This window comes from Plecotus auritus, assembly GCF_963455305.1.
Source record: "Plecotus auritus genome assembly, chromosome: 8".
Lineage (NCBI taxonomy): Eukaryota > Metazoa > Chordata > Mammalia > Chiroptera > Vespertilionidae > Plecotus > Plecotus auritus.
The window spans coordinates 11,310,148-11,336,841 of NC_137782.1; the positions used below are offsets into that span (position 1 = coordinate 11,310,148).

Sequence of the window (26,694 nt, forward strand, 5' to 3'; positions counted from 1 at the left end):
CTTCCACCACTGTGTGTAGTTTCCTGACGTTCATCCCAGCTTTCCCTGTGCTTATTTTCTTGGAGGGCCTTGGGTAGCCACACTGTATTGGAAGTTTTATGCTGTGTAAAACTGTGTGTGAGCTATTTTATAAATTTTTTGGTTTACACAAATCTCTCCTGGAAACTTAATGATATTTAATGCATGTAAATGAGCTAATCAGTGGAATTAAAGATAAGTCTTATATCTGGGGTTGTGTTTTAATGAATAATATTTTTTGAAGTTTCTAACAAAAAAGACTTGGTCAGTGATGACTTCAACATTGCTAAATCCAGTGGTCATTTTCCATCTTACTTGCCCTCTTAATTGTATTTAATACTGTTAACTAGTCTTTCCTCAAAGCAATCTCTTCTTGGTTTCTTCTTTTATTTATTTTTTGGCCACTCCTCAAAATTCTATGCAGATTTATCTTCCTCCATCTAGATTTATGAAACTATTAAGTGCTGGTCTTTCTCAAGGTTACCCCTAGACTCCCTTCTCTACTTCTGTTGGTGATCTCAGCCACTTCCGTCGATTCAACATACATCTCCAGGCCAGACCCATCCTCAGACTCCTGAGCCCACTTTGCTTAGTCCGATGCTTGATAATCATCCTTTGAGTTTCTCGGGGTCATCTCAAAGTCAACATGTCCAAAATGCAAATCTTGCCCTTCCCCAGCCCTCCCCACTGCTCTTTCCTGTTCCCTGCCTCAGTGAATGACATCACCTTGTATGCAAGCCAAAACCTGGGAATCAATTCATACATCTGTTCTTCTTCCAACACCCTGCACTGTTCTTGTGACAGCCTTACGTATTTTAACAACACAGTTAAACTCCTCCTGATCACTTGTTCTCAAAGTCTTCTTGGCTCTTTTACTTATTACTTCTTCTACACAGGAGCCCAACACTTGCACTACATGAATCTGAGGCATGGGGATAATATGAATGGGCTTAGGGGCCCTCTGAGGATCTTGAAATTTTATATAAAATTTTGTGTGTATATGACTTGGTACATTTTTCTGAAGGAGATCCATGTCTTTTATTAGTGTTTAAATTGGACACTTAAAATAAAAGAAATCTAGAACCACTTTAAGAGAGTTACATTTTCAAAATCAAACGTTCCTATTGGGACTTTGAATCTTTGGAGGATAATGGCATCCTCTATAATATTTTGACTTTTCATCCAAAAACATGCTGGTATCTCTCCATTTATTTAAGACTTCTTTTATGCCCAATTGTAAAATTTTATCATTTTCTTCACATTGGTTCTAAACATTTATTATTAATTTAATTTCTTGATGTTTTATATCAACCAGTGAATCTGGTAACAAGCTTTTTCTAAAAAAAAAAAAAAAAAAAGAAAACAGGAAGATTGGAAAGGGATACATGGAATATTTTAGATAGTCCATAAATTTAACCTGCTCATCATAATCTCATGGTTTTCTTTTCTTTTTTTTTTTAAGTTTGTTAAGCACATACATAAGAAAATAAATTAGTAAAAAGTTGCTCTGGAAATGTTGTAATTTTATCATCAAAGTGCTGTAAACTACATTATTAGGAAGCCTAACTCTGGAGTTGTTGTTTTTAGCATCGTTCTTTGCTTGTGGTTTTTTGGATGTTTTACAGAATTAAATGTTGTTCTAGGAAAGAACATTTTCATACTTTACTTTGGTGAAGCATAACCAGATCAAGTAACATTTCAGAACCGTACATTGCACAATCTTGGGCATTTTCGTGTAAAAAGGTACTAAAGAGATTTTATTTTTTATAAAAATGCAACTCTTAAGTAACAGTGACTGTTTTTTATGGGCTAACTCCAGACCACATTTGCTTACTTCCCACGCTGTAGCTTTTCTGATATCTTAAGCTTTAAGTATAGAGATCAGAATGACAGTTTAGGACTCTAGATTTCAATCCTATAATCTTAAAATGGATACTATTCAGTTTTTTTTTATGTTTTAGATGAAAATTAAATGAGTTTTTGATGTTTTTATATTGTATTTTTTTAAAAAAACTTTTACCTTGAAATTATAGATTTATAAAAATAGTGTAAAGATTTTTTACTTACCATATTTGCTATAACATGTCTGTTTTTTGAAACATTTGAGAATAAGTTTATAGACATGATGTACCTTTAACCATCAAGAATTTCAGTGTGTACTTCTTAAAAACAAGGACATTTATCATAATCAGGAAATTAGCATTGAGAAAGTACTATTGACTAATCTGCAAGCACTCAAATTTTGTCATTTGCCCCACTCATTTTTTTCCTAGGGAAAAATGCCTTTTTACCACCACCACCACCCTCCCCCCCAAGTCTAGGATCCAATCCCAGAATCACACATTAAATTTAGTTGTCCTCTTTGTCTCCTTTAATCCAAACAGTTCCTCAGTCTTGATCTTTCAGAATTTGAAGAACACAGAGCGGTTGGTTGGTTGGTTGGTTGGTTGGTTGGTTGGTTGGTTGATTGGTTGGTAAAATGCCCCTCAACTTGGATTCGTTTGATGATTCCTCAGGATTAGAGGGAAGCTCTGCTGTGATCAGATCAGGAGACACATGATGTCCGCTTTGCTGTTGGTACTTTAAACTGTGAGCATTTGTTTAAGATGATGGTCACTCACATTTTTAAATAACACAGTTTTTATGTTTTCTTAACTTTTGTTTTCCTTTGGTGGATTGAGTCCTGGAGTCCTTTCCAGGACTCATTTAAAACATCTATTTATAGAGTTAGGAAGCCTCAGGGCCTGAGTATGACAGAATTGTTGGTGGACAGGATAGTCAACATGTCACTTATTATCTTTATTTTGCAATTTTACTGTTTTTTATAGGGACATTGTGAGCCCTGATTTTAATTACCACAGTAGAATATGGGGTCAGAAAAATAAATATGTCATAAATGTGAAAGTGTTTTTTCAAATTTCTTCACATATTTATGGCTGAAAAGCATAACAAAAAGTTCTTAATTAGTGATTTTGTATTCATGTATTTTTTTACTGTCTCAGTGGTTTTGCCTCTTCTAGAATGTCACAGACTTGCAGTCACACAGTATGTAGCCTTTTCAGAGTGGCTTCGTTCACCTAGCAATATGCATGTGAGGTTCCCCTATGTCCTTTCATGGCCTGATAGCTCATTTCTCTTTAGCTTTGAATAATACTTCATTGTGGGGATGCACCACACCTGGTTTACCCACTCACATACTGAAGGACATGTTGGTTGCTTAGAGTTTGTCAATCATGAATAAAGCTGCTATCAACATTCATGTGCAGGTTTTTATGTCAACATACATTTTCAGTTCATTTGGGTCAATCCCAAGGAGCATGATTGCTGGTTCATAGGGTGAGAGTATTTTCAGTTTTGAAAGAACACCAGAACTCTTCCAAAGTGGCTGTACCGCTTTGCATCCCCACCGGCAGTGAATGAGAGTTCCTGTTGCTCCACATCCTCACCTGCATTTGGTGTTGGCAGTGTTCCAGACTGTGGCCATTCTGATGGGTGTGCAGCGCTGTCTCGTTGTTGTTTTCATTTGTATTTCCTTCATAACGTGTGATGTGGAGCATCTTTTCATATGCTTCTTTGCCATCCCGTATATCTTCTTTGGTGAGGTGTCTGGTTAGGTCTTTTGCCCATTTTTTAATTATGTTGTTCATTTTCTTTCTTTTTTTCTTTTTTATATTCTTTTTTAACAGCTGTTTGTTTGTTTTTTCCTCTTTGGGCACCATCTAGTGAAAATACACAAAGCTTTGAGGGCATTGAGAATGATTTATTTTTTCAAAGGAAAACGCCTTTCTTTCTGTTTTTCTCCTTTTACCCTTGTCTTTCAGTTATACCTGCCGCCACTTGCGGAGATATGTTTATGTGTTGGACAAACTGTATTTCCCCCACTCTCACTGTTCTACGCTTCAGCATTGCTTCTCGAGCTTCAGTGACAATGGAGAGGAACTCTTGTCTTTAACTTGCTCTCACATTCTCAGATCCTATGCTTCCAGGTTATTAACCTCTGCTGTCCATTTTCTGCATGCTGCATGCTGTGTATGACTGGTAATTGCATGTTTAAATGGGACACGCCAATTAAATGATTGAAGAGGAAATTTATATTTGAAATGATACTAATTCTTTAAAACAATAGCTGGGATTTGTTTGCTTACAAATGTCTTCTTAAGTACTTTATAGTATGTTTCATGGGAGAGAGAAAAGCTTTCAACCACAGAGTTGTCATGTCAACTTGAAAGAACTTTTCTGTACTTTACTCCATTTGGGTTTAATTTATAATAGTTGGGAGTGCTCTGGTTTGTATACGAAATAGACTCTACAGTTAATTGCATATGAATTTTGAGTTCTCTTTCTTGCTCTGCAAGCACATCTGAGAGCTGGCTGTGAGGTTCCACCCAAGTTTCTATCGAGGCTCATTCAGCTAAGCAGATGTGATTTTATAAGAAGGTAGAAATTAGCCATTGGGGTTTTATATTTCTCACTCATTTTATTTACACAAAGAGTAGGTATAAAGTCAACAATTTGCAGCGTGTCATGGGTGAATGTGGATTAAACATAATGATGGTGAGAGTAGTAAGAAAGAGGGAAGCCAGCAATCTCAAGTATCAGAAAAAATTTGCACCTGCTGTTCAGTGTGTATCATGCTTCAGCATAGAGGGGCAGTATGACATTACTGCTTTGTACTTTGTAGTTGACATTTTAACACACATTTTCTATAAATCGGAGATGACTTATGCTAGCATGATACTATTGGGCCTAAGATAGGAGAAATCAGGAAAAGTTTAGTGTTGAGATCATCCCCTTTTAATGGTGTCATTTCTTAGAGTTACTATTAACTGGGGCTTTGGTTTGTTGCTGCCTGATGCTAGAAAGCTGAGAGAATATCGGCAATGCTTTACAGTTATTCTCTAACACGTAGCGATTAGAAACAGTATGTTCTCTTGTTACAAAATTAAGCAGGTAGGGGCATAGAACTCATAGAATCTATTGAAAATTGTGGGTCTTCTTTCAAAAGGCAAAAATAGAAGAAGTTGTTTCTAAATTCAGAGTTTATATGCAACTGCTATAAAAGAGACTGAAAAGGTGAGCTGTTATGCCCATATATATGTAAGATAAAAAATGGCGGAAAATAGTGGATTGCTATAAAGAAATAACTACCCAAAGTCACCAAAATGTTAATATCTTGGAATTTATCCTAAGGAAAGAACTCAAGGAAAAAATTGTATTTAGGAACAAAATAAGGAAATGATCAAGTAAACTATATCTTCTCAACTGAGTGGAATATCATGCAGCCATTAAAAATCCTATCCTATCTAATAAAAGAGTAATATGCAAATTGACTGTGCTTCCACTACACCCACAAGCCACGCCCACCAGCCAATCAGGAGCGAGTATGCAAATTAACCCACCCAAGATGGCTGCGGCCATGGAGCTGCAGCAAGCAGGAGGCTTGGGTTTCCCCGGCAATGGAGGAAGCCAAGCTTTCCGCCTGCCCTGGCAGGCCCAGGCCTCCACTCAAGGCTACAAAGTTTCAATTATAGAAGATAAATAAATCCCAACAAAAATGGTGGCAGCCACAGAGCTGAGAGCAGGAGGCTTGAGTTGCCCCCGGCGATGGAGGAAGCCAAGCTTCCGCAGCCCTGGCCTGCCTTGGCCTCCGCTACAAAGTTTCAATTATAGAAGATAAATAAATCCCAACAAAAATGGCTTCGGCCAAGGAGCTAGCAGAAGGCTTGGCTCCACTCGAGGCTACAAAGTTTCAATTGTAGAAGATAAATAAACCCCAGATACCAGGGCCTCTGCTTGGGTCGCCAGAAGGGCGTGGCTGGCCTGCAAACCACCACAGGCCCCTGGCCCAGGGCGCCCCACAGCCCAAGGGAACCCCCACCCTGATCCGGGACACCCTTTAGGGCAAACCAGCTGGCCCCCACCGTGCACCAGGCCTCTATCCTATCTAATCCTATCTAATAAAAGAATAATATGCAAATTGACCATCACTCCAACACACAAGATGGCTGCCCCCATGTGGTCAAAGATGACTGCCCCCATGTGGACACAAGATGGCTGCCACAAGATGGCCAGCAGGGGAGGGCAGTTGAGAGGGACCAGGTCTGCAAGGGAGGGCAGTTGTGGGTGATCAGGCCTGCAGGGGAGGGCGGTTAGGGGCAAACAGGCTGGCAGGGGAGCAGTTAGGCATCAATCAGGCTGGCAGGGGAGTGCTTAGGGGTTGATCAGGCTGGCAGGCAGAAGCGGTTAGGGGCAATCAGGAAGGCAGGCAGGCGAGTAGTTGGGACCCAGCAGTCCTGGACTGTGAGAGGGTTGTCCGACTGCCCGTTAAATGGGCAGTCGGACATCCCTCGAGGGGTCCCAGATTAGAGAGGGTTCAGGCTGGGCTGAGGGACACCCTCCCCCCATGCACGAATTTCGTGCACCGGGCCTCTAGTCTATATATATAAAAGCCCAAGTGACCATCGCAACCGAAACAACCGAATGGACGACCGAACAGGCTGCGGGGGATGACCAGACCGGCAGGGGGGTTAGTGAGGGCCAACCAAACAACTGAGCAGCAGGCTGCATGGGGCAACCAGGCCAGCAGGGGGGTTAGTGAGGGGCAACCAAATGACTGAGCAGCAGGCTGCGTGGGGCGACCAGGCCAGCAAGGGGGGCAGTTGGGGGTGACCAGGTCGGCAGGGGGGAGCAGTAAGGGGCAACCAGGCCAGCAGAGGGGGGCAGTGAGTGGCAACCAGGCTGGCTGGGGGGCAGTTGGGGGCGACCAGGCCGGCAGGGGGGGGGGCAGTAAGAGGTGACCAGGCTGGCGGAGGAGGCAGGGGTGACCAGGTCAGCAGGGAGGGGGGCAGCAGTTGGAGGTGACTAGGCCAGCAAGGGGGGCAGTTGGGGGCAATCAGGCAGGCAGGCAGGTGAGCAGTTAGGAGCCAGTGGTCCCGGATTGTGAGAGGGATGTCCAGCTGCCGGTTTAGGCCCAATCCCCAGTATCAGGTCTAAACCGGCAGCTGGACATCCCCCAAGGGGTCCCAGATTGGAGAGAGTGCAGGCTGGGCTGAGGGGACTGCCCCCCGTGCACGAATTTCATGTACTAGGCCTCTAGTATAATAATAAAAAGGTAATATGCAAATCGACCGAATGGTGGAACGACTGGTTGCTGTGATGTGCACTGACCACCAGGGGCAGACGCTCAATGCAGGAGCTGCCCCCTGGTGGTCAGTGCACTCCCATAGGGGGAGCACCGCTCAGCCACAAGCCGGGCTGATGGCTGGCGAGTGAGTGGCGGTGATGGCAGCCAGCCCTAAGGATGTCCAACTGACGGCTCCCAGACTGCTAAAGGGTGCAGGCTGGGGTGAGGGGGGACCCCCCTCACCCCCAAGTGCACGAATCTCATACACTGGGCTTCTAGTATGATATAGAGAAAAAAATAAGTAGAAATATGGAAAACATTTGATAAGTGTAAAAAGTTTATAGTGCTATTAAGCCTAATGTATGAAATTATATCCATATGGACAAGAACTAGATAATGTATAAAATAGTTGTGGAATATTAGTAAAATATACATGACATTTCTTCTTTAAGTAATTTTAAACTTATTTTTTAGGCATTTAAAAGCATTGTACACATTTAAATTATAAGTTTCTCCTCTCCCTTTCTTTTGCCCTCCCTTCGCTGCCCAAGTTAAATATATGTTTTTGTCTTTTTCTCTCCTTCCAACATAATGTAGTATCATTTTATTAATCGGCAAAGAGGTGAAATGACTAATGGGAATCTTCTGATCTGTGGTCCCAGAAGATACTTTCCCATGGCTTATTTTAGAATTTTTATCAATTCTTTTCTCTTTCTTTTTAACTGAAAAGGTCTATAATTCTAAGTGAGCACAACTTTAAATCTTTCTCTAAACGGTGGCACTTCCAAATTTAGGAGTGTTTTTTACCTATGTGGTATGTCTTATGGTTTAACAAATCACATCGGGTGCCATTTTTTGCTCTGAAAGGATTGCATCTTCAGTCTAAACTAAGACAGTGCTCAAATGAGCTTTCTTAAAAGCGTTTTTAAATATTGCTAGAACAGCCTTGTCATAGTATATGCCGCTCACTAAATCTGTATTGAATAAATATTTGAAGCCATAGTAATAATTTTTCATATGATACTGTCTTAATAATTCTGTTGTGGCTATGTGCTTTATTGATTTCTGTGCCACTTCTGTGGCATGAAATGAAATGTATTATCCCGCTTAAACCATTATGGTTTCCTTTTGAGTTACTTATTCACTACTCGATTCTGTCATCAAGCTTCTTCCATTTTCTGTAATGTGTTCAGTCTGAAGATTTATTACTTGAGTACTCAGTGCCATATAAGTCAAAATAGGACAGGTAAATCCAGATCAGAAAACTTGGGAAGAATAAACAATAGGCATTTAATGTTTTTTAAAAATCACTTTTCTTTGTATTCACTATGTTTCTTGGTTTGGGGATTTGGGGTTTTATTTTTCCATTTCAAGAATTACAGGGATGAATCACTGCTGTGTGTTCTGTGGAAGAGAGGAGGGCAAAGCTTGACAAACCTGGTCTCTGCTGGGTCTCAGCTGAGGTGGACAGCTTTGCCCCGCCCCCTTCTCTTGGCACGTGTGACAGCATATTGCTGGCTTTCTTCCCACCTTTTTTGCATTTCTTTGTGGGCTCCATTGATTTAAACATTAGAATTCCTTCAAGTTTGATCCTAAGGTCTTCTCTGTTAAATTCTCACCTTAGGCATTTTCATCTCTTTCTGTGACTTTACTTGTCACCCACGTGCCAATGCTTCCCAAACTGATAACTCCAGCGGAAATTCTGAGCTCAGTCCCATATTGTCAGCTACTGTCATTTGCCTTCATGTCAACATCACCACTCAGACCTCTCACAGGCCCCATCTCTCAGGTGAACTCTTAACCTTTCTCCACAAACCTTTTCTTTTAATCTCCTCAGTAAGTGTCTCCTCAGTAAGTGGTATCTCTATCCATCAGGTGGCCTGTGCTCATCACATAAGAATCATCAATATTTTCTTTCCCTCCCTCCCCCCCCACCAACGTCCATCCTCATTCTATCCATTTCAGTTCTGGATCCAAAATGTAAATGGAATCTCTCCTTTTCTCTGTCCCTGTTGCCAGCCCCTCTCCCTCAGATCACCCTTACCTCAGACCGGGACTGTGAAAGCCTCCTGTCCCATTTCACACCTCCCTCCCATCACTCCCACTCCTAGCTCCTCATCCAGCAAGCGTCTTCAGATCGTGGAAATCACCTGGTCTCTTCCTTGCTTAAAATCCTCCAGTGGCTCCCCTCTGCCCTCAGGGTGGTACATTCTCTAGCTCACAAGTTCTCTTTTCCTGGATTTGCTGACCCCTTTTCCATCTTAGAGCTTTTTACATGTTCTTTCCTGTCTAGATTGTTCTTTTCCCTGCTCTGTATTTCTTACCCTTGTTCATTCCTCAGACAGGTTCCCCTTCTCCCCAAACCTATTGTTACACTTAATATGATGTTTTGTCTCACACACATGTCCTTTCTTTTTCTGTCTCTCTCCTAGAGTAGACGTAAACCCACAAGGGCAGAAAATGTGTGCTTTTTCAATCCACCAATCCCTAGCACCTATGCAATACTTAGATACACAATAGGTGCTTCATATTTGCTGAGACTGAATGATTTTAGTTTATTACAGGTAATTTTTTGCAGGCTTGCTTAGTGTAATAATGACCACTTCTTCAGAGGGTTACTTGACCAGAAACTGTAAGATGGAAATCCTGTTAAAATGCTACTACACCTCAAAATAGCATCCAAAATAGCATCATTAGATAATGAAGTATTCTGGTTATAGTTTCCATAGATACCTAGTAAAATTGCCTGGCAAAGGAAGGCTCTTTAATTCTTGAATATATAGAATTGCACTTCTTTTGTCTCTCAGCTAAGTATTTTATAAATTTTCCACTTTTTTTTGGATTTTTATGGTAAACCATAACCATCAGAGCAATTTCAGCATGCTTTGAAAGATGCCTCATAAAAATACAAAAATAACATTTCCTATGGCCACTCTAAATAAGCAGAAGAAATTCAGAGGGAAAAGTAAAATTATTTTACATTAAAAATGCCTCCTGAAATTTAAATACAATACTGGAAAATTAGTTCTAAATTGGGGGTTTTTGGCATAAATAAATTATGGAAGCTAGCAGCTGTAATAGTAGTAACAGAATGAAATTTTAGAAATTTAGATAAGAATTAAGAAAGTATATCACTGTATGTATTAAAAATTTTAATGCACTTTTTTAAAATCCAAAATTACCTAGTGGAGAAGCATACACATTTATCATACTATACCCAATTGGCAATGTTTAGTAAAATATTTTCAGTATCTATATATATAAAAGCCTAAGTGACCACTATGACCAGACAATGCTCAATGAAGGAGCTGCCCCCTGGTGGTCAGTGCACTCCCACAGCCAACCTCCCATGGCCAGCCAACCTCCTGCAATCCCTCTCCCCCGCCCCAGTCAGGACTTGGTGAGACAGCCCCGATTGGCCCCAATCACCCGCCAGGCTGTGGGACCCCACCCGTGCACGAATTTGTGCACCCAACCTCTAGTGTTACCTATTAGAATATTGGTAAGGTTTATAGTATTGAAAACCAACAGTAACATGAAAACCCGACTCAAAGTAAATGCTACACTGGCCTGCCATAGTGATTTGCACTGAAATGTCACTGAGTTATATTGTACAATTTATTGGCCAAAGGGAAGAAATTTAGATTAAATCAATAAATATGTATAACAAAAGATACTTAATAAATTTTAATGTGCAAAAAAGATATGGGAATTTTGACATTTGACAAATAAGAATTTCATATTGTTTTTTCCCAAAAAAGATATGGGAAATAAAATAAGAAAGAAATAATATAATCTTGGGAAACAACAATATGAAATTCTTATTTGATCCCAAAAAAATGGTACTGGATCTAGATTTCATTGGTAAAGGAGACACTCAAGTCTTAGCTGATGTACCTATGGGTATATAAAAATAACCAAAGTTCCTGAAGAACAACACCCTAAATAACAAAATTAAAATTTCTCATGAAGTTTAGACTGTGTATGGAGGATTTGGAATGAATACAAAGTTCTTCCAATTGGATGCTGTTCCCCTCAGGCTTCCATTTGCAGGGAATTTCATGTACATATTCAGACATGCAGACTTGCTTAACTGCTTATTATAGAAATATTCTTGGTAACTAAATGTCTAACAGACTTAAACATACAGCGTTTCCCGTATATGGAAGAAAAGTGATTCCACCCACTCTCCATGCCTTGGCACGTCATGATGCCAGCCTTTACATTTATTTGACTTCCAGAATTTAAATAGGCGGTGATGTAAATCAGAAGTTAATGTTTCACCTACTAGCACTAAGTAACTAAATCATCATGCTCAGGATGAGAAAAGTAAATCTTTTCAATTTGGTCAAAGTAGGAATGGCATTTACTCTAATCCTATCCCTCTGAGTTAGAGAGACAATGAAATGATTTATATCTATATTACAAAAGAGGAGGAAGCAAAGAATAGAGAGAAGCTAAATGGTTTGGCACAGAGCACACAAGCTGGAAGTAGAATCCAAGTTTCTGGAGTTCCTGCTCTGATCAAAGTTTCATCTTATTGAATGTCACAGCATTATGATGTGAGATAAACGCATCTCCCCATACGTGTGCTTAAGGAATTATTCTCAACGGATAGCTGCTTTTTTTTAAATTTCACATATTGAGACTTCAAAATTTCATTTCAATCCTGTTACCTTTTAAATCTCCATCTTACAGATTTGAGCTGGAATGGGAATTGAAGAGTTACTAATTTTCTTGGGCATTTTCTATGCACATTCTTATATCGATCTTAAACTAGAGTCAGATATGCTCCAAGAGATTGCTTGTTTCACACAACAGCTCTACAAACTAGCTTCTATAAGAGGCAGGTCATTAAAAATTAAATTTTAAATGAACTTTGGATGTACTGTATAGATTTCCTAAAGGCTGTGTATTAGAGAGAGCATACTTATAATTTTTTTTGTCCAGTAGTGGTGATAATAGCTAATATTTATTGAGCTCTTACTCTGTAATGGACATTCTTCTCATTATTAACTATTTTTATTTTAATCCTCAAAGCAACTCTGTGAGATAGTTAATATTAATACCCCCATATTATAGATGAGGGAACTGATACACAGAGTGATTTACAATACCTTGCTAGAAGACACCAAAGTCAGTATTAAAACCCAAATATTCTGGGTATAAAAGCCACACTGTTAACCTTACATTGCCTCCTAAGAAGCCTTTTAATAATAACTTGATTTTATTAAATAACTTTGCCCTTAAAATAATTTCAACCCACCTTAAAGCCAGCTACAAGCCGGATATTATTTGATGATTATACATATTTAACATTTGTGTTTAAATTATTGAACTTCTATTTTCTACTTACAATTTTAGTTGGAGATACTTTAAAAAACTGGCTAGACCTGACCTGTGTGGCTCAGTTGGTTAAGCATCATCACATGTACCAAGAGGTCACCAGTTTAATTCCTAGTCAAGGCACATGGCAGGGTTGCAGGCCTGATCCCTAGTGGGGGAGGGGGGGGGCGTGCAGGAAGCAGCCGGTCAGTGTTTCTCTCTCTCCCTTTCCCTCTCTAAAATCAATAAAAACATTTTTTTTTAAAATAAAATTCAAAACTGGCTTCAATTTAAAATAGAATTGTAGACTATAGAAACAAGAAACTCAAAGCTGTATTATTTGGTCTAAATTCTATATGTACCATTTCATCGGGTTTCTACGCTCCAAACATGCAGTGTCTCTTTTTCAAAACCACTCATCCTTATAAAAGTTCACCGTGTTGTATCTCAAATGTCTAAGTTTGGTTTTAATTTTTTATATAGGTTTGATTTTCCCCCTTCAAAGTAATAGTAATAGTGGTTAAATATTCTTTTTTTAAAAAATATTTTATTGATTTTTTACAGAGAGGAAGGAAGAGGGATAGAGAGTTAGAAACATTGATCAGCTGCCTCCTGCACACCTCCTACTGGGGATGTGCCCGCAACCAAGTTACGTGCCCTTGACCGGAATCGAACCTGGGACCTTTCAGTCCGCAGGCTGACGCTCTATCCACTGAGCCAAACCGGTTTTGGCTTAAATATTCTTAAAAGGTTTTTAACCAGCTTCCACAAAGTAAACATTGGCAGATTTTCACTGTTAACCCAAAGGATAAGTTTTATATTTTACTTACCACTGGGAAAAGAAAAAATGAGATCAATTAGCTACTGAATATAATTTCTAATAGTGACTAAAAGTCTCATGGATTCCTTGTCATTCCTCTCTTTAGTCACTAGCCATTGTGTCATTCTTCTAACTTTAAATAAACAAGCAAGCAGAAGCTACTCTGGGGGTTAGAAGTATAGTTACTATTGATATAGGTATGTTTTTATACAGATCACATTATAATAGACTTTTAAAATGTTATTTTTAAGTTTATTTTTGATGTATTTAATGTTGATACTAGTAATTCCTTTTCTTAGGTGCATTTCTTTTCAAGTAGCACATACTATAAGTCAATAGGAAGCACAAGTCCCTGTTACTCACGACAGAAGAATTCAATGTGCGGGCTCTACGTCCTAGCACTCAGTGGTGTGACAGCATGACAATCTGGGCAGAGAAAGCAATTAAGTCTTATTAAGGGGGAGAGGGGCCCATCTTTTAGATTCATGTAAGTTTAGTCTTAAACTTACAAAATCACATTTAAAGATAGCAATGGAACTATATACAATGATATTTTAGTTTCTTTTCTGTAAAAAGTTAGAAAGTTTTTTAAAAAGGTTAACAAATAATCTAAAACCAGTGAGTAAATAGCTGCAGGTAAATTTGTTTCTAAGCATTCAGTTAGAAAAGCACATTTGGGGAATACTTCTACAGTTTAACTGATTGTCCTATTGCCTCTGGATTCCTCCAACTGTCCTTAAATGGTCAGGTCAGAGAGCATCATTGTGGATTAAATACTGGTCAGTAAAACAGCAGGCAGTCATCTGTTCTGTGGGTTTTCTAATTCTTGCTTTTTCTTGTTTTGCATAACAACATAATACTCTAGCAGGCAAGATATTGAGGCAATGTGTTGTGATACCTAGTTTAAAGGAAAGAAAGCCTTTTTAAAAAATATATTTTATTGATTTTAGAGAGGAAGAGAGAGGGAGAGAGAGATAGAAACATCAATGATGAGAGAGAATCATTGATTGGCTGCCTCCTGCATGCCCCCTACTGCGGATCGAGCCCTCAACCCAGGCATGTGCCCTTGGCTGGAATTGAACCTGGGACTCTTCAGTCCGCAGGTCGACGCTCTATCCATTGAGCCAAACCAGCTAGGGCAGGAAAGAAAGCTTTGATTTTCATTAGTTTTAAAATATTCCTTCTCAAGAAGCACTGTCCCCTGATTTCTGTGACTAGTGCTAAGCAGCAAATGTAAGAGGTATCCAGGCTACCAAAATTTGCATAACTGTTGGTGTGACTATGGCAAGCGTTTGTGGTATTTCCTGTTACTGTGGTCTAGAGAAACTTTATTTAATCCTCGCTGTCTGGTTTTCTAGTCCCTCCCTTCCCCCTGCAAATATAATAATGATAATTGTAACCTGTTTGTACATTGAATCTGTACACACAAATAGCGTGTGGTTCCACTGAGAGATGATTCACCTGAGCTAGAATCATGGTATGAACTCAGAGGCATTACAGACCTGGAGGTGTAAGTCACTGATGCATCTTTTCTTTAAGTGAGACCAAGTCAATCTGGCTTTAATTTGCAATGCCTTTTACCATCAAAATGTTGGTTGCTTTGTTCTGGTATAGGGGAAATGCTACCCCAAACAGTACAATGACCTCTTAAAATTATTACTTAATAACTAACTCAGCTCTAATGTATCTGTAGTCTTAGATTTGAATTTGTTGGCACATGACTTAAATCACTGCTTTATATATATTGGGGAATGTACATACTTATTTGAGTCTGTGTTCCTTAACTTTACAAATTAAAGTGAGTAAGTAGTCACCTCAGAGGGTAATGTGGCTTTATTTGTTTACAACATGTGGAAATATGACATGCTTCCTCATAGCAAAACTGAAGAACTCACTTTCCCAATAATGTTGTGTTCTTTAGTATAAAGAAGCTTCTAAGTATTATCATGTTATTCCTGATCTTCTGTGTTTTCTCTGATTTTGTGTGTTTAAAGAAGCCAATTTTCCCTCTTACATAATCAATTGACATTTCTTCTGATGACCTACAGTTATTTTTCTTGCCTATTAATATTTGTTACTCAAATATTTTTCTGAGTTTAGTTTCCACTATAATATTTTTAGATATATTATCTCTTTAAAATATCTTTTTGATGTTCTATTTCCGCTTTGAATTTTAATCCATTGCTTGTTCTAAACAAACCATGGTGCTCAAAAACTACAGTGCTATCTAGAACTAATTATCTTCTTTGTTGAATATATAATTCTACTAAAAAACATAATATTTAGTGATGCAGGTGGTCGGGGGATCTGGGGACCTAAGGTCCATGACCTACTTTGGGTTCTTGGCTTCTTGAAGGAAAGAATTCAAACGTGAGCCAGCATGGAGTTTAAAGTGAAAGTGAGCTTATTAGTGAAGCGGTGAGACACAGTGTGGGCTGCTCCACAGACAACAGCCTTCTAGTCAGTAAGGGTGAGCATTCAGGATCTTCCTGGGAAGGGATGGAGATTTCTCATAGGAGCTCCATTGACCACTGTGTCCTTATATGGGCTCTACCCTATCTCATGAATGAGATTTTACCACATTCGTTAGACTAAATCACTAGTCTGACCTGAAAGAGATGGCCTTTCAGGAGCCACTTTGTTTTTCTAATTTTTCTCCGTAGCAGATATCATTGTCCTTATTGTCAACATGGACAGACAGACACAGTGCTCAGAATTGGGCAAGTTGTAAATGATAGAAGCAGTGTAAGACCAGTGTTCCAATTCATCAGTGTTTTTCATGAGTCTTGGAGTAATTTTTTTAGATTGTATATTCCCAATGACTATGGTCTTCCTTTTGACAATCAAATATCCACATCTGACTATTTGTCCCTGTATCTGTACCATTTTGAAAGCAGTGGTTGGATTTATAATTTTTTAGATCCCTCTGGATTATGCATTCCCTTTGGTTGTAGATATATCTAAAGTTCTACTTTTAAATTGTAAAGCTTGTCAGGATTCACATTCTTTTTGATGTGCTGAATATGGTGAACCTCACAGCAGTGTAATAACAAAAACATTTCAAATTGGAGCCTCACAGTGGTTAATCTGATGGATTCACTCTATAAATAGGACAGGTGGGTGGATGGGTGACTTCAGGTAGACCTCACTGATAAAGTGACTTTTAAAAAGTGATTTGAGGACAGATATTTGATGGATTAGTGGGCTGTTCCAAGTGAAGGGGGTGGCATGAAAGAAGATACAGGCAGGAGTAGGCGACAAAGACAAAGGGTTCATTTAGGAAAACAGAATGGGGAGTGGGACAGGTGTGGGAGGAGATGAGATCAGACATATGAATTGGAAAAGAGTTGTGGAGCCATTTGGAGACAGGAAAAAAGTTGAACTTTAAATGTTGAGAGAACCAACAATCTGATTAGAAGTGTGGTGAATTTATACCCCCAAACGAAACATGATAGCAGTTTAGTATGTTCCATCATTTAATAAGAAAGATGGTGAATGGGCAAAATAAAAAATGAAGTTATTATTAAGTAGGTGACCATAAAATTTATTATTCAAACCCGGATTCTATTTAATAGTTCCACTAGGACAAATTCATAAATTGGGACTTGCTGGCCAAATCAAGACATATTCTGGGCACATGGTTATGCCATTATTATTAATTATTTGGATCTCATTAGCGTATCACAAAGAAGAAAAATTAAAATCCTGAGTTTTTAAAGGGATACATAATATTTTTAAAAATATATTTTTATTGATTTCAGAGAGGAAGAGAGAGGGAGTGAGAGATAGAAACATCAGTGATGAGAGGAGAATCATAATTGGCTGCCTCTTGCACGCTCCACACTGGGGATCAAGCCCACAACCTGGGCATGTGCCCTGACCAGGTATCAAACCATGACCTCCTTGCCCTAGCCGGTTTGGCTCAGTGGATGGAGCGTCGGCCTGCGGACTCAAGGGTCCCAGGTTCGATTCTGGTCAAGGGCATGTACCTTGGTTGCGGGCACATCCCCAGTAGGGGGTGTGCAGGAGGCAGCTGATAGATGTTTCTCTCTCATCGATGTTTCTGGCTCTCTTTCCCTCTCCCTTCCTCTCTGTGAAAAATCAATAAAATATATTTTTTTAAAAAAATTATGAAAAACAAAACAAAACAAACAAAAAAAAACCCATGACCTCCTGGTTCATAGGTCAACACTCAACCACTGAGCCATGCCAGCTGGGATTCATAATATTTTTTAGCATTCTTTTTTTTTTAAATTGAATTTATTGGGGTAACATCCTATCTAATAAAAGAGTAATATGCAAATTGACCATCACTCCAACACACAAGATGGCCACCCCCATGTGGTCAAAAATGGCTGCCCCCATGTGGACACAAGATGTCCACCACAAGATGGCCAGCAGGGAAGGGCAGTTGGGAGGGACCAGGCCAGCAAGGGAGGGCAGTTGTGGGGGATGAGGCTGGCAGGGGAGGGCAGTTGGGGGGGACCAGGTCAGCAGGGGAGGGCAGTTGCGGGGACCAGGCCGGCAGGGGAGGGAAGTTGGGGAGGACCAGGCCTGCAGGGGAGGACAGTTGGGGGGAACCAGGCCGGCAGGGGAGGGCAGTTGGGGGGAACCAGGCCAGCAGAGGGGGGCAGTTAGGGGCAATTGGGCCCCAGGGGAGCAGTTAGGCGTCGATCAGGCTGGCAGGGGAGTGGTTAGAGGGTGATCAGGCTGGCAGGCAGAAGCAGTTAGGGGCAATCAGGAAGGCAGGCAGGTGAGCAGTTGGGAGCCAGCAGTCCTGGATTGTGAGGGATGTCCGACTGGATTGGGCCTAAACAGGCAGTCGGACATCCCTTGAGCGGTCCCAGATTGGAGAGGGTGCAGGCTGGGCTGAGGGACACCCCCCCACACACATGAATTTCGTGCACCAGGCCTCTAGTTGGTTAATAAAATTATATAGAAATCTGGTGTACAATCTGTGATACATCATTTGTATATTGTATTGTGTGTTCACCACCCCAGGTCAAGTCTCTTTCCATCACCATTCATACCCCCTTTACCCTCTTCTTTCTACCCCATCATAATATTTCTTTAAAAAAAGAACTGTAAATAGTTAAGTGTCAGATTCTGGCCAGGACTAGTGGGACTCGTCACTAAGGTTGACTTACAGATGTTGGTGTTTTCATGGCAGTGTGGCCTGGTGCTTCGGTGTGGGGACAGGCTGCCAAGGCTTGAGTGCTAGTTTCCCACTGAGAAGCTGGTGGTCTTTAGCCAGTGAGGGTGGAGATTAACAGGGAATCCTGCCTCTGGGTTGAGGCCAGGTTTAAATGAGATACCGAGTGTATGCAAAACACTTATCACAGTGCTAATGTCACATAGTGAGCACCCAAATTCTGCTATTATTATTTTTCCCATGATTACTACAACCACTATTTATTGGTGGTTAGCATGTTTTCAATTTAAATTAAAGTAATAAGTACTTTAATTTTCTGGTGTTCCTAGCAGCTTTCTGCCTTTTATTTGTAGTGATAATTCAGTCTGAAGGAAATAAGTTTAGCAAATTATTTTCCATTCCAGCTTTAATATGACACAGTTCACATCTCACTTTCTGTCTACCAGTTCTCACTTTTCAGAAGTAGATAGGTTTTTGCAGTTATATTGTTGAATTTTTGAATATAGTAATTCTCATGTTGCAGTCTAGTCAGTCTTAAAAGATGTTTTCAGCAGCATTATGTTTTTCAAGTCCAATTTCTGTTCTGCACAGATTGATGGTTGAAGAGTAATCATTTAATTTTCTGTTTTAAGTAAAAAAGCTAAAACTTACTTTTTCTCTAGGAGTGGGGGTGGGGGTCTTGCCAAATAAAAATAATGATATGATTTAGATCTTTCAAGTTTTAATAATCATTTAAAGAGATGCATGAGATTGTTACTGATAATTCAAGTTGAACAAGCTTTTCTTTGGTCCACTTGTACTTACTATTTCTTTTTTCTATAATACTCTTTCCCAGATACCCCCACAACTCACATCCTCACTTTTTTTAGGTCTTTGCTTAAATGTCACCTCCTCGGTGAAGCTGTCTCTGACTGTCTCATCCAAAATCAGAAACCCTCTCCAGCACTCTTCATTTTTCTTTACCTTTATTTTAATAAATAACAGTTATTTTAGAAGTACTGTGATAGTTCTCCATAGCTATAAGATAATACATTATTGGAGTAACTATCATCTTTAATCCTATAATGAAATAAAAATTTGTGCTTCTTGCTTTACCGGCATGGCTCAGTGATTGAGTGTTGACTCATGAACCAGGAGGTCACGGTTAGATTCCCTGTCAGGGCACATGCCCGGGTTGTGGGCTCCATCCCCAGTGGGGGGCATACAGGAAGCAGCCAATCAATGATTCTCTCTCATCATTGATGTTTTTATCTCTCCCTTTCCCTTACTCTCTAAAATCAATAAAAATGTATTTAAAAAGCAAAAAAAAAGTTTGCGCTTCTCTAATACCTCAGTAACCCAGTCGTCAGGGAACTGAGCTTTTTTTTTTTTTTAGAATTGATTTGCTTATAAAAGGGGTTATGGAATGTTGAATATTCTTGGTCTGAAGTGAGTTGCGTTGGCCATGGCTAAGATCAGAATGGCAGTACTGCTTCAAGTACAGCCTTCTGGAGAAAAAGGCAAATATATATATATTTTTTTCAACGAAAGAGAAAGTTTGCACTGTTGGTTCTGGAGGCCCAAGAACCCTAACCTGCCTTCTAGTTGGGAAAGAGGAACTGCCTCATCTTAACCACATCCCTATGTGTGTTAGACATTTTGAGCTGCCTTAACAAAATGCCATAGACTGGGTGGTGTAAACAACAGAAATTTATTTTCTCACAGTTCCCGAGGCTGGAAGTTCAAGGTGAAGGTGCCGGCAGGATTGTTGTCCAGCAAGGGCTCTCCGCTTGGGTTGCAGCAGCTGTCTTGCTGTGTGCTCAGATGATCGCTTCTTTATATGTTCCTGGAGAAAGAGGAGGAGCTCTTTGGTGTCTCTTCTTAAAAGGACAGTAATCCTATTGGATCAGGGCTCCACCATTTTGACTTCATTTAGCCTTCCTTTCTTCTTTACTCTATATCCAGCCACACTAGAGATTAAGAGCTTTACCATATGAATTTTGGAGGTCCACATACAGTCATTCCATAACACACTGCATCCCAAATTATTTCTACTTGTCAATTTAGTTCAATTAAACAAACATTTTTTGAGAACCTTTTAAACATACAGGTACTTGCTAAATACAAAGGAGGCCAAAGTGAATTATTCCATGCTCAAGAAATTAGTATTTTAGTGAGGGAAGTAAGCATGGATACAACTAACTAGAAACATGTGGTCAGTGTTTTCTCTAATTTTGAAGGGTGAGTAAAAATTTACTAGGCAGGTTTTTGTAGGAAAGAGACATTTAGGCCAGGAGGTTAGCATGAGCAAAGGTATGGTGTGTTCAGGAAGTGATCGTTGTGGATAATGTGTCAAGTAAATTCGAGAGTGGTAGACTTGAACTAGAAAGTAAGACTACTTTGTGGTGTTTGTTTTCTCTGAAGGTGTTATAACATCTGAAAAAGGTAGAGAATACCTAATATGTTGCTTTCTATAATGAAGAATAACGTTTTAGTAGAGTAGGAATGATTGGCATTTATCTACAAGAGACTAATTGTGCAAATAAAATACAGTGGTACAAAGACTAAATGAAAATACAACAGATCAAAGGATGTGGGATGCAACTAAAGCAGTATTTAGGGGGAAATTCATACCCTGAAATGCCTATTTTGGAAAAGAAGAAAGGCCTCAAATCAATTATGTCAGCGTCTTCCGTAAGTAACTAGAAAATGAAGAGCAAATGAAACGAAAATAAGGAGACTAAAGACAAGAATATAGAGCAGAAGTTGGTGATATAGAAAACAGAAGAGCAGTAGAGAATATCACTAAAACCAAAAGTTCATTCCCCAAGATCAATAAAGACAATACACCTCTAACCAAGATTGTGTGTTGAGTAATTTTTTACTGTATCCCAGACATGTGAGTTATTGTGGAGACTCTGGATTCTATTATAAACCAGCTGGTCTGTCTCTGATAGGACAGGGAATACATATTCTCCTTACTGGGGAATCAGGGATTAAATGGAAAGGCATTTTTATAAAAATCAAAGATTTTAAATTGGACGATAAATATAGTACTGGGCTATCGCAAAACCATGGTGTGCCAGAGAAACACAATTTTCCATCGAGTTAAAATCATCTTCACCACCACTCCTCATTTTCCTGCCAGAGCACATCTCTTTCTTTTTGAACATCCATCTAACCCCAACACCTTGACTCCAGATGCTTTGCTCAGTTTCATGACATGTGGCATCTCCACTGATTCTCCCAGATAGAAACTATATACTGACAGCTGGTGGTCCAGACGCAGCCCAGAGAGGAGCTGAGTATTGTTTGCACAGTATTGTTAAAAAGTTATAATTTGTTGCTAACATATAACAGTTTCGGAGTTGGGATAGCTGGTAACCCAGAGCCCATATTCCTACGTGCCAATAATTAATTGGAACTGACCAGTGGCCTTTTCCTTAGTCTTCCTATTAAGAGTTTTTACATTAATTTTCTCATTTAATTATTACAGCAACTCTTTATTTAGCAGCTGTCACCGCATCTATGGAAACAGTCTCAGAGAAGTGAAGCGCCCAGGTTTCCTCAGGTAGTTAGTGGAGGACTAGTGTTTAAGCACAAGTGTGTCTGCATTGCCCTAAATTCCTTTCTTCATAATATTAAAAAGGAAGTTATTCTTACCTGTCACTTCAGTTGAAAAAATTATTAATATTATATGATGCCAGCTATAGAGCCATGGGTAAGAAGTTGGTCACATTATTTAAATTATGCAAGGTTAAAATTTCAATTCATTTGTCACTTTTTCCCAAATTGCTTAAGACCGGATTTAATCTAGGCTACTCTCTCTTTTCGAAAATGCTGACGTTTGTTGTCAGTACTGTCCAAATAAGTTACCTATAAGTGATTGAGGAATATGTTCATTTTAACACTATTTTCTATGTAAATACTTGAACATGATTTTCTTCCTAAAGAATAACAAATCATTGCCACCAGAGAACAAAGATAGGCACTGATGCTTTTAGTTTTCTGTTTTCAGAAGGAACATAGAATTTAAACTCCACTTTGAATAAAAATTATCCATGATTTAGATAACAAGTTGTATCTTTCATCAAGAAACAAATGTCTCTTCCTCACAAAGACAGACTTGTATATTCTGGCTAATAAATATTTACTTTCGGTCTGAACAGATTAGATTCTTTCATCCCAGACTGTTTGTGTCTATGTAAATAGTATTGTTATCAGGCTGGAGCTAGTGTTTTCAGGTTTCCGCACACAGACTACTTGACAAATAATTAAATACAGTTATTATTTAAAAGTCCATTGGAATTAGCCCTTTGTATGCCATAAGCATCTGTACTATAGATGCAGGTGGCAGATTTTTAAAATTAAAATTCAAAATATCCTTTCGTGTGGGGATGGTTTCCGTTTTGGACGCGTGGCAGTTAACTGGTTAAATACTAACTTATGCTGTGGGTTAATGAATATTTGTAGTATAGGTCATGTACCTTACTCTTCGAAAAGTAAGGAAAGTATTGTTAACCCTTCCCACTTTGGCTTAACTTTTAAAAGAAATTAAACAGATCCATGTTTTTAATAAAGTATCCTTTGCCCAAAGCTTTCTTTTTTGGGCGGGGGGTGCAGGGGGGGGGCGCGGCCAGAGGTGGGGATGATGGTGCTGGTGGTAAGAAAGCACCTTTTACTGCTTCTCTCTTTGCTGGTTGATGAGCAAAATATCAAAGCAGTTAGGAACATCTTAAACGGTAGAAACCTTGATGTCAAATAGACCTTGAGCAAGCTACTTTCCCTTCGCTTCCTTCTCTGTAAAATATGGATAGAAATGATACTTACAAATTCCCCTGGACAGCCGAAACCGGTTTGGCTCAGTGGATAGAGCGTCGGCCTGTGGACTGAAGGGTCCCAGGTTCGATTCCGGTTAGGGGCATGTACCTTGGTTGTGGGCACATCCCCAGTGGGGGGTGTGCAGGAGGCAGCTGATCGATGTTTCTCTCTCATCGATGTTTCTAACTCTCTGTCCCTCTCCCTTCCTCTCTGTAAAAAATCAATAAAATATATTTTTAAAAAAAAATTCCCCTGGACAGTAATTTCTGTACAGGCCTACCCCTGTACTTGGGGTGTAATAGGCACGCTCTAGATGGTTCTCTCACCCTCCTCTTCACCATCATCAACAAGATGACTACGGTTTTTACTGGCATGAAGACATATTGTGTGGCAACCGTATATTCCAAGGCGAATTTTGTGGCATGTGATTTGTAAACAAATGGTAGAAGCGCATTAGGAGAAAGTTAAGAATTCAGTGTGTCTGGAAATTTTACAGTAGGTTACTTGCATTGGGCACTGTCCAAGATACAGAATCATGGATACTCTTTGAGCCTAGTATGTCTGCACTGAATATTGGTCAAGTGCCCTTATCAGTTGTAATTACAGTTCAGTGAAAAATCTGGGTGTGGCTCAGAGACACCAAGCTTCAGACTTTAAGTAACTGTAGGTAGCAAGCTATAATCGTTTTGTACATGAAGACAGTGAGGTCCTAATGGAATGGAAGGAGCACTGGATTAGGAGTCAAAAGATCAGGATTATTCTACCTGTCAGCACTCAGCATCACCTTGGTCAAGATATGTTTTTCTTCTTGTTTTTCCTCAACACGGAAAGTGGAGGGCTGGGTTATATCTTTAAGATCCCCAATGTAATGAACCAGTGTCTTTCAGTGCATTGTAATGGAACTGCCTTGTACAAAAAATAGCTTGGAGCCAGCAGAGGGAGCACAAAGCATGAATTTATGCCTGGATCTTAGGAAAACTGGGGAGTCATATGTGGTTAAACATCAACTACAGTTCTTAAAAAACAGGAGATTATTTCTTATCAAGTTATGCCCAGCTTGATTTGAGTTATAATATTATCCTGAAATAGTGACATTTTTACAACTACTGGCAAAATTTTACCTCTGTAATTATTGGTAGTTAAATAGAACTGTGTTCTAAAAAGACATTTAAAAATGGTTATTCGTGGGGATCACTATGGTTTATGTTCTGTATTGTTAAATATATTTTAATTTAAAAACATTTGTAATTTTATCATATCAGAAATATTCTGGTTGATACTGTAGTAACTCCTGTTTGGACTTAGCTCAGAACTAAAAGGGACTGTAGCTTCAAATATTATAGGCTTTTAAAATCCCATGTAAGTGATACCTCATTTATCTAGCATCCCTGAGAATTATGGAGTTCCACATATTTTCTAGATAACAAAAGTATGTTTTATGAAAGCACTATCTTAAAAAATGCTTTGAAAGTATTTCAGCCAAGACATCTTGCTGTTGCAGACTCACAAATGTGTAAGTACAAGGCTTGGTACACGTTTGCATCCATTTCTGAAGGCTGCAGGGATGTTGCCATGACTTGGACAATTGTACTGAACAATAATGGAATATTGAGTTTGCTCCCACTTTGATCTCAAAACCCTTTTCTTGTTGTTTTATTTTGGGGGGGGGGTCACTATTAAATTTTCCTCATTTCCATATATTTCCATCCTGGTTTCCCCTTCTTCACTGACTTTATTATGTAGACGTTTTAGGAAGGTAATAACTTAGCTTGTATAGAATTGTGTTAAATCAGGTTCATAAGACTCAGAGTTGAATTCACAGCTCTCTCTCGGGCATTGATAACCACTTCACGCTAGGAAATCTTTCTCTGTTTGTGGTTTGGGTTTATCTCTTTAGCCGTGGGAATGGAGGCTGGCCTGTATTTGAGGATGAGTCATGGTAGAGGTGGGTTTCCTGTGAAGTTACTATAAATATACATATTTAGTTCGTTGGGTTTTCTAAAAAGTATGACCCGTGTAAGATGTATGAAAAGTAAGTCAAAATGAGGGATAGTTTTTCCTTTGAGATAAATTAAATTACCAAGGTTTTAATTTACTTAGGTCATTCTTACTAAATAGCATTTCTGACCAAATTTAGTCAAAATTAGAAAAATCTGCTTAATAATCCTTTTACTTATTAGATATTTTTCCACTGAATTACTTTCAAGTTAAAAACAAAAAATTTGCATGAATGACTGTGAAAAATAAAAGTAATTGTCTTTAAGCTTAATGATAGAATCTCTTTTTTTTCACTCACTTTTGTTTTTGGTATAACTACCAGGTCATGTATTGACAAGTCATGTATTTTAGCCATTGTTTTTAAAATATTTTCACTCATAATAATTACTGTAACATTGTTTTTAAAGTTAATCATCTTTCAGTTTTCATTCTATGTCTTCCTTATTTAGTTACATTAACCAGGAGAAATTCAACTCCAGGTATATTTATTGCTTTCCCTTTTTTGTTTGGGCATCCATTTATGCCTCTGAGTCTTGCCAAATACTATGCTACAACTGACCACCCAGGTTCTTTGTCTCAAAAACTTCTGAAATTTCATTTATTCCAGGAAATGTCTGGAAACCAATTAGAAGACTCTTACTGATTTCCCTCTTTATACATTTCCATGTAAATTTGCATCATACACTATCCTAATTTACTTTTACCTTTTTACTTCCATCACCTTTAAATAATTTGTACATTAAAAAATATATACCCCCTAAGGCACTTCACTATTATGTTCAGTAATTCTTTTAATCAGCAGTTTTACTTCAAGGAATAGTCTCTCCCCTCTAGGAGACTAAAAATTGTGTATAAGGGCACTCATTGCAGTGCTACTTATAATATAAAAAACTGGGAACATTGCACTGATTGATAGTGGTCAAATTATGGTATATGCATATGCTTAGTATCAAGTAACTGGCACTAAAAAGTGTTGACTGAATTAAGGAATATATTGTTAAGTAGAAAAAGTGCAGGTACAGAACAGCTTATATTTTGTGGGATAAAAAAAGATGGATGTAAATGGACATTATTCATTTATTTCTTGATGCATATGACATTTCTAGAATCAAATACAATAAATTGCTAACATTAGTTACCAATGGGTCATAGGAACGGGCTCGAGTAGAAAGTACAGTATTTATTATTAACTCCAAAAAGGAAAAACAAAGCAAAGCAAGACTAACTTCAAATGGAGAAGACCCAGAAAAACAAAATGATTGCAAAAAGTGCACATACCTTAATCGGTTGAATCTTGTTTCCTACTTTTTAGATAGCATTTTCATTCCACTCTTCTTACTTTCCCGTTTTGCCTCTGTGATTTGCCTTCTATTTAGAAATGACTTTTCTCTTGCACAAATCTTTTTTCTTCAAGATTCTGTGTAAGATCTAATGCCTTCATGAAACTTTGCTAGACTA

The 26,694-nt window shown here is 38.9% G+C and overlaps 1 protein-coding gene across 5 annotated transcripts in view; it reads left to right on the forward strand.

Moving 5' to 3' along the window:
- DYM (dymeclin) overlaps positions 1-26,694 on the forward strand; it is a 260,359-nt gene that overhangs the window by 155,014 nt on the left and 78,651 nt on the right. For 2 of the 5 annotated variants that reach the window (XM_080684270.1, XM_080684271.1), the window contains one exon: positions 3,840-4,004. The exons of the other annotated variants lie outside the window; for them this stretch is intronic. In XM_080684270.1, coding sequence (XP_080540396.1) covers positions 3,840-4,004 — 165 coding nt within the window. The remainder of the gene's footprint in view (positions 1-3,839; positions 4,005-26,694) is intronic. 5 annotated transcript variants of the gene reach the window in all.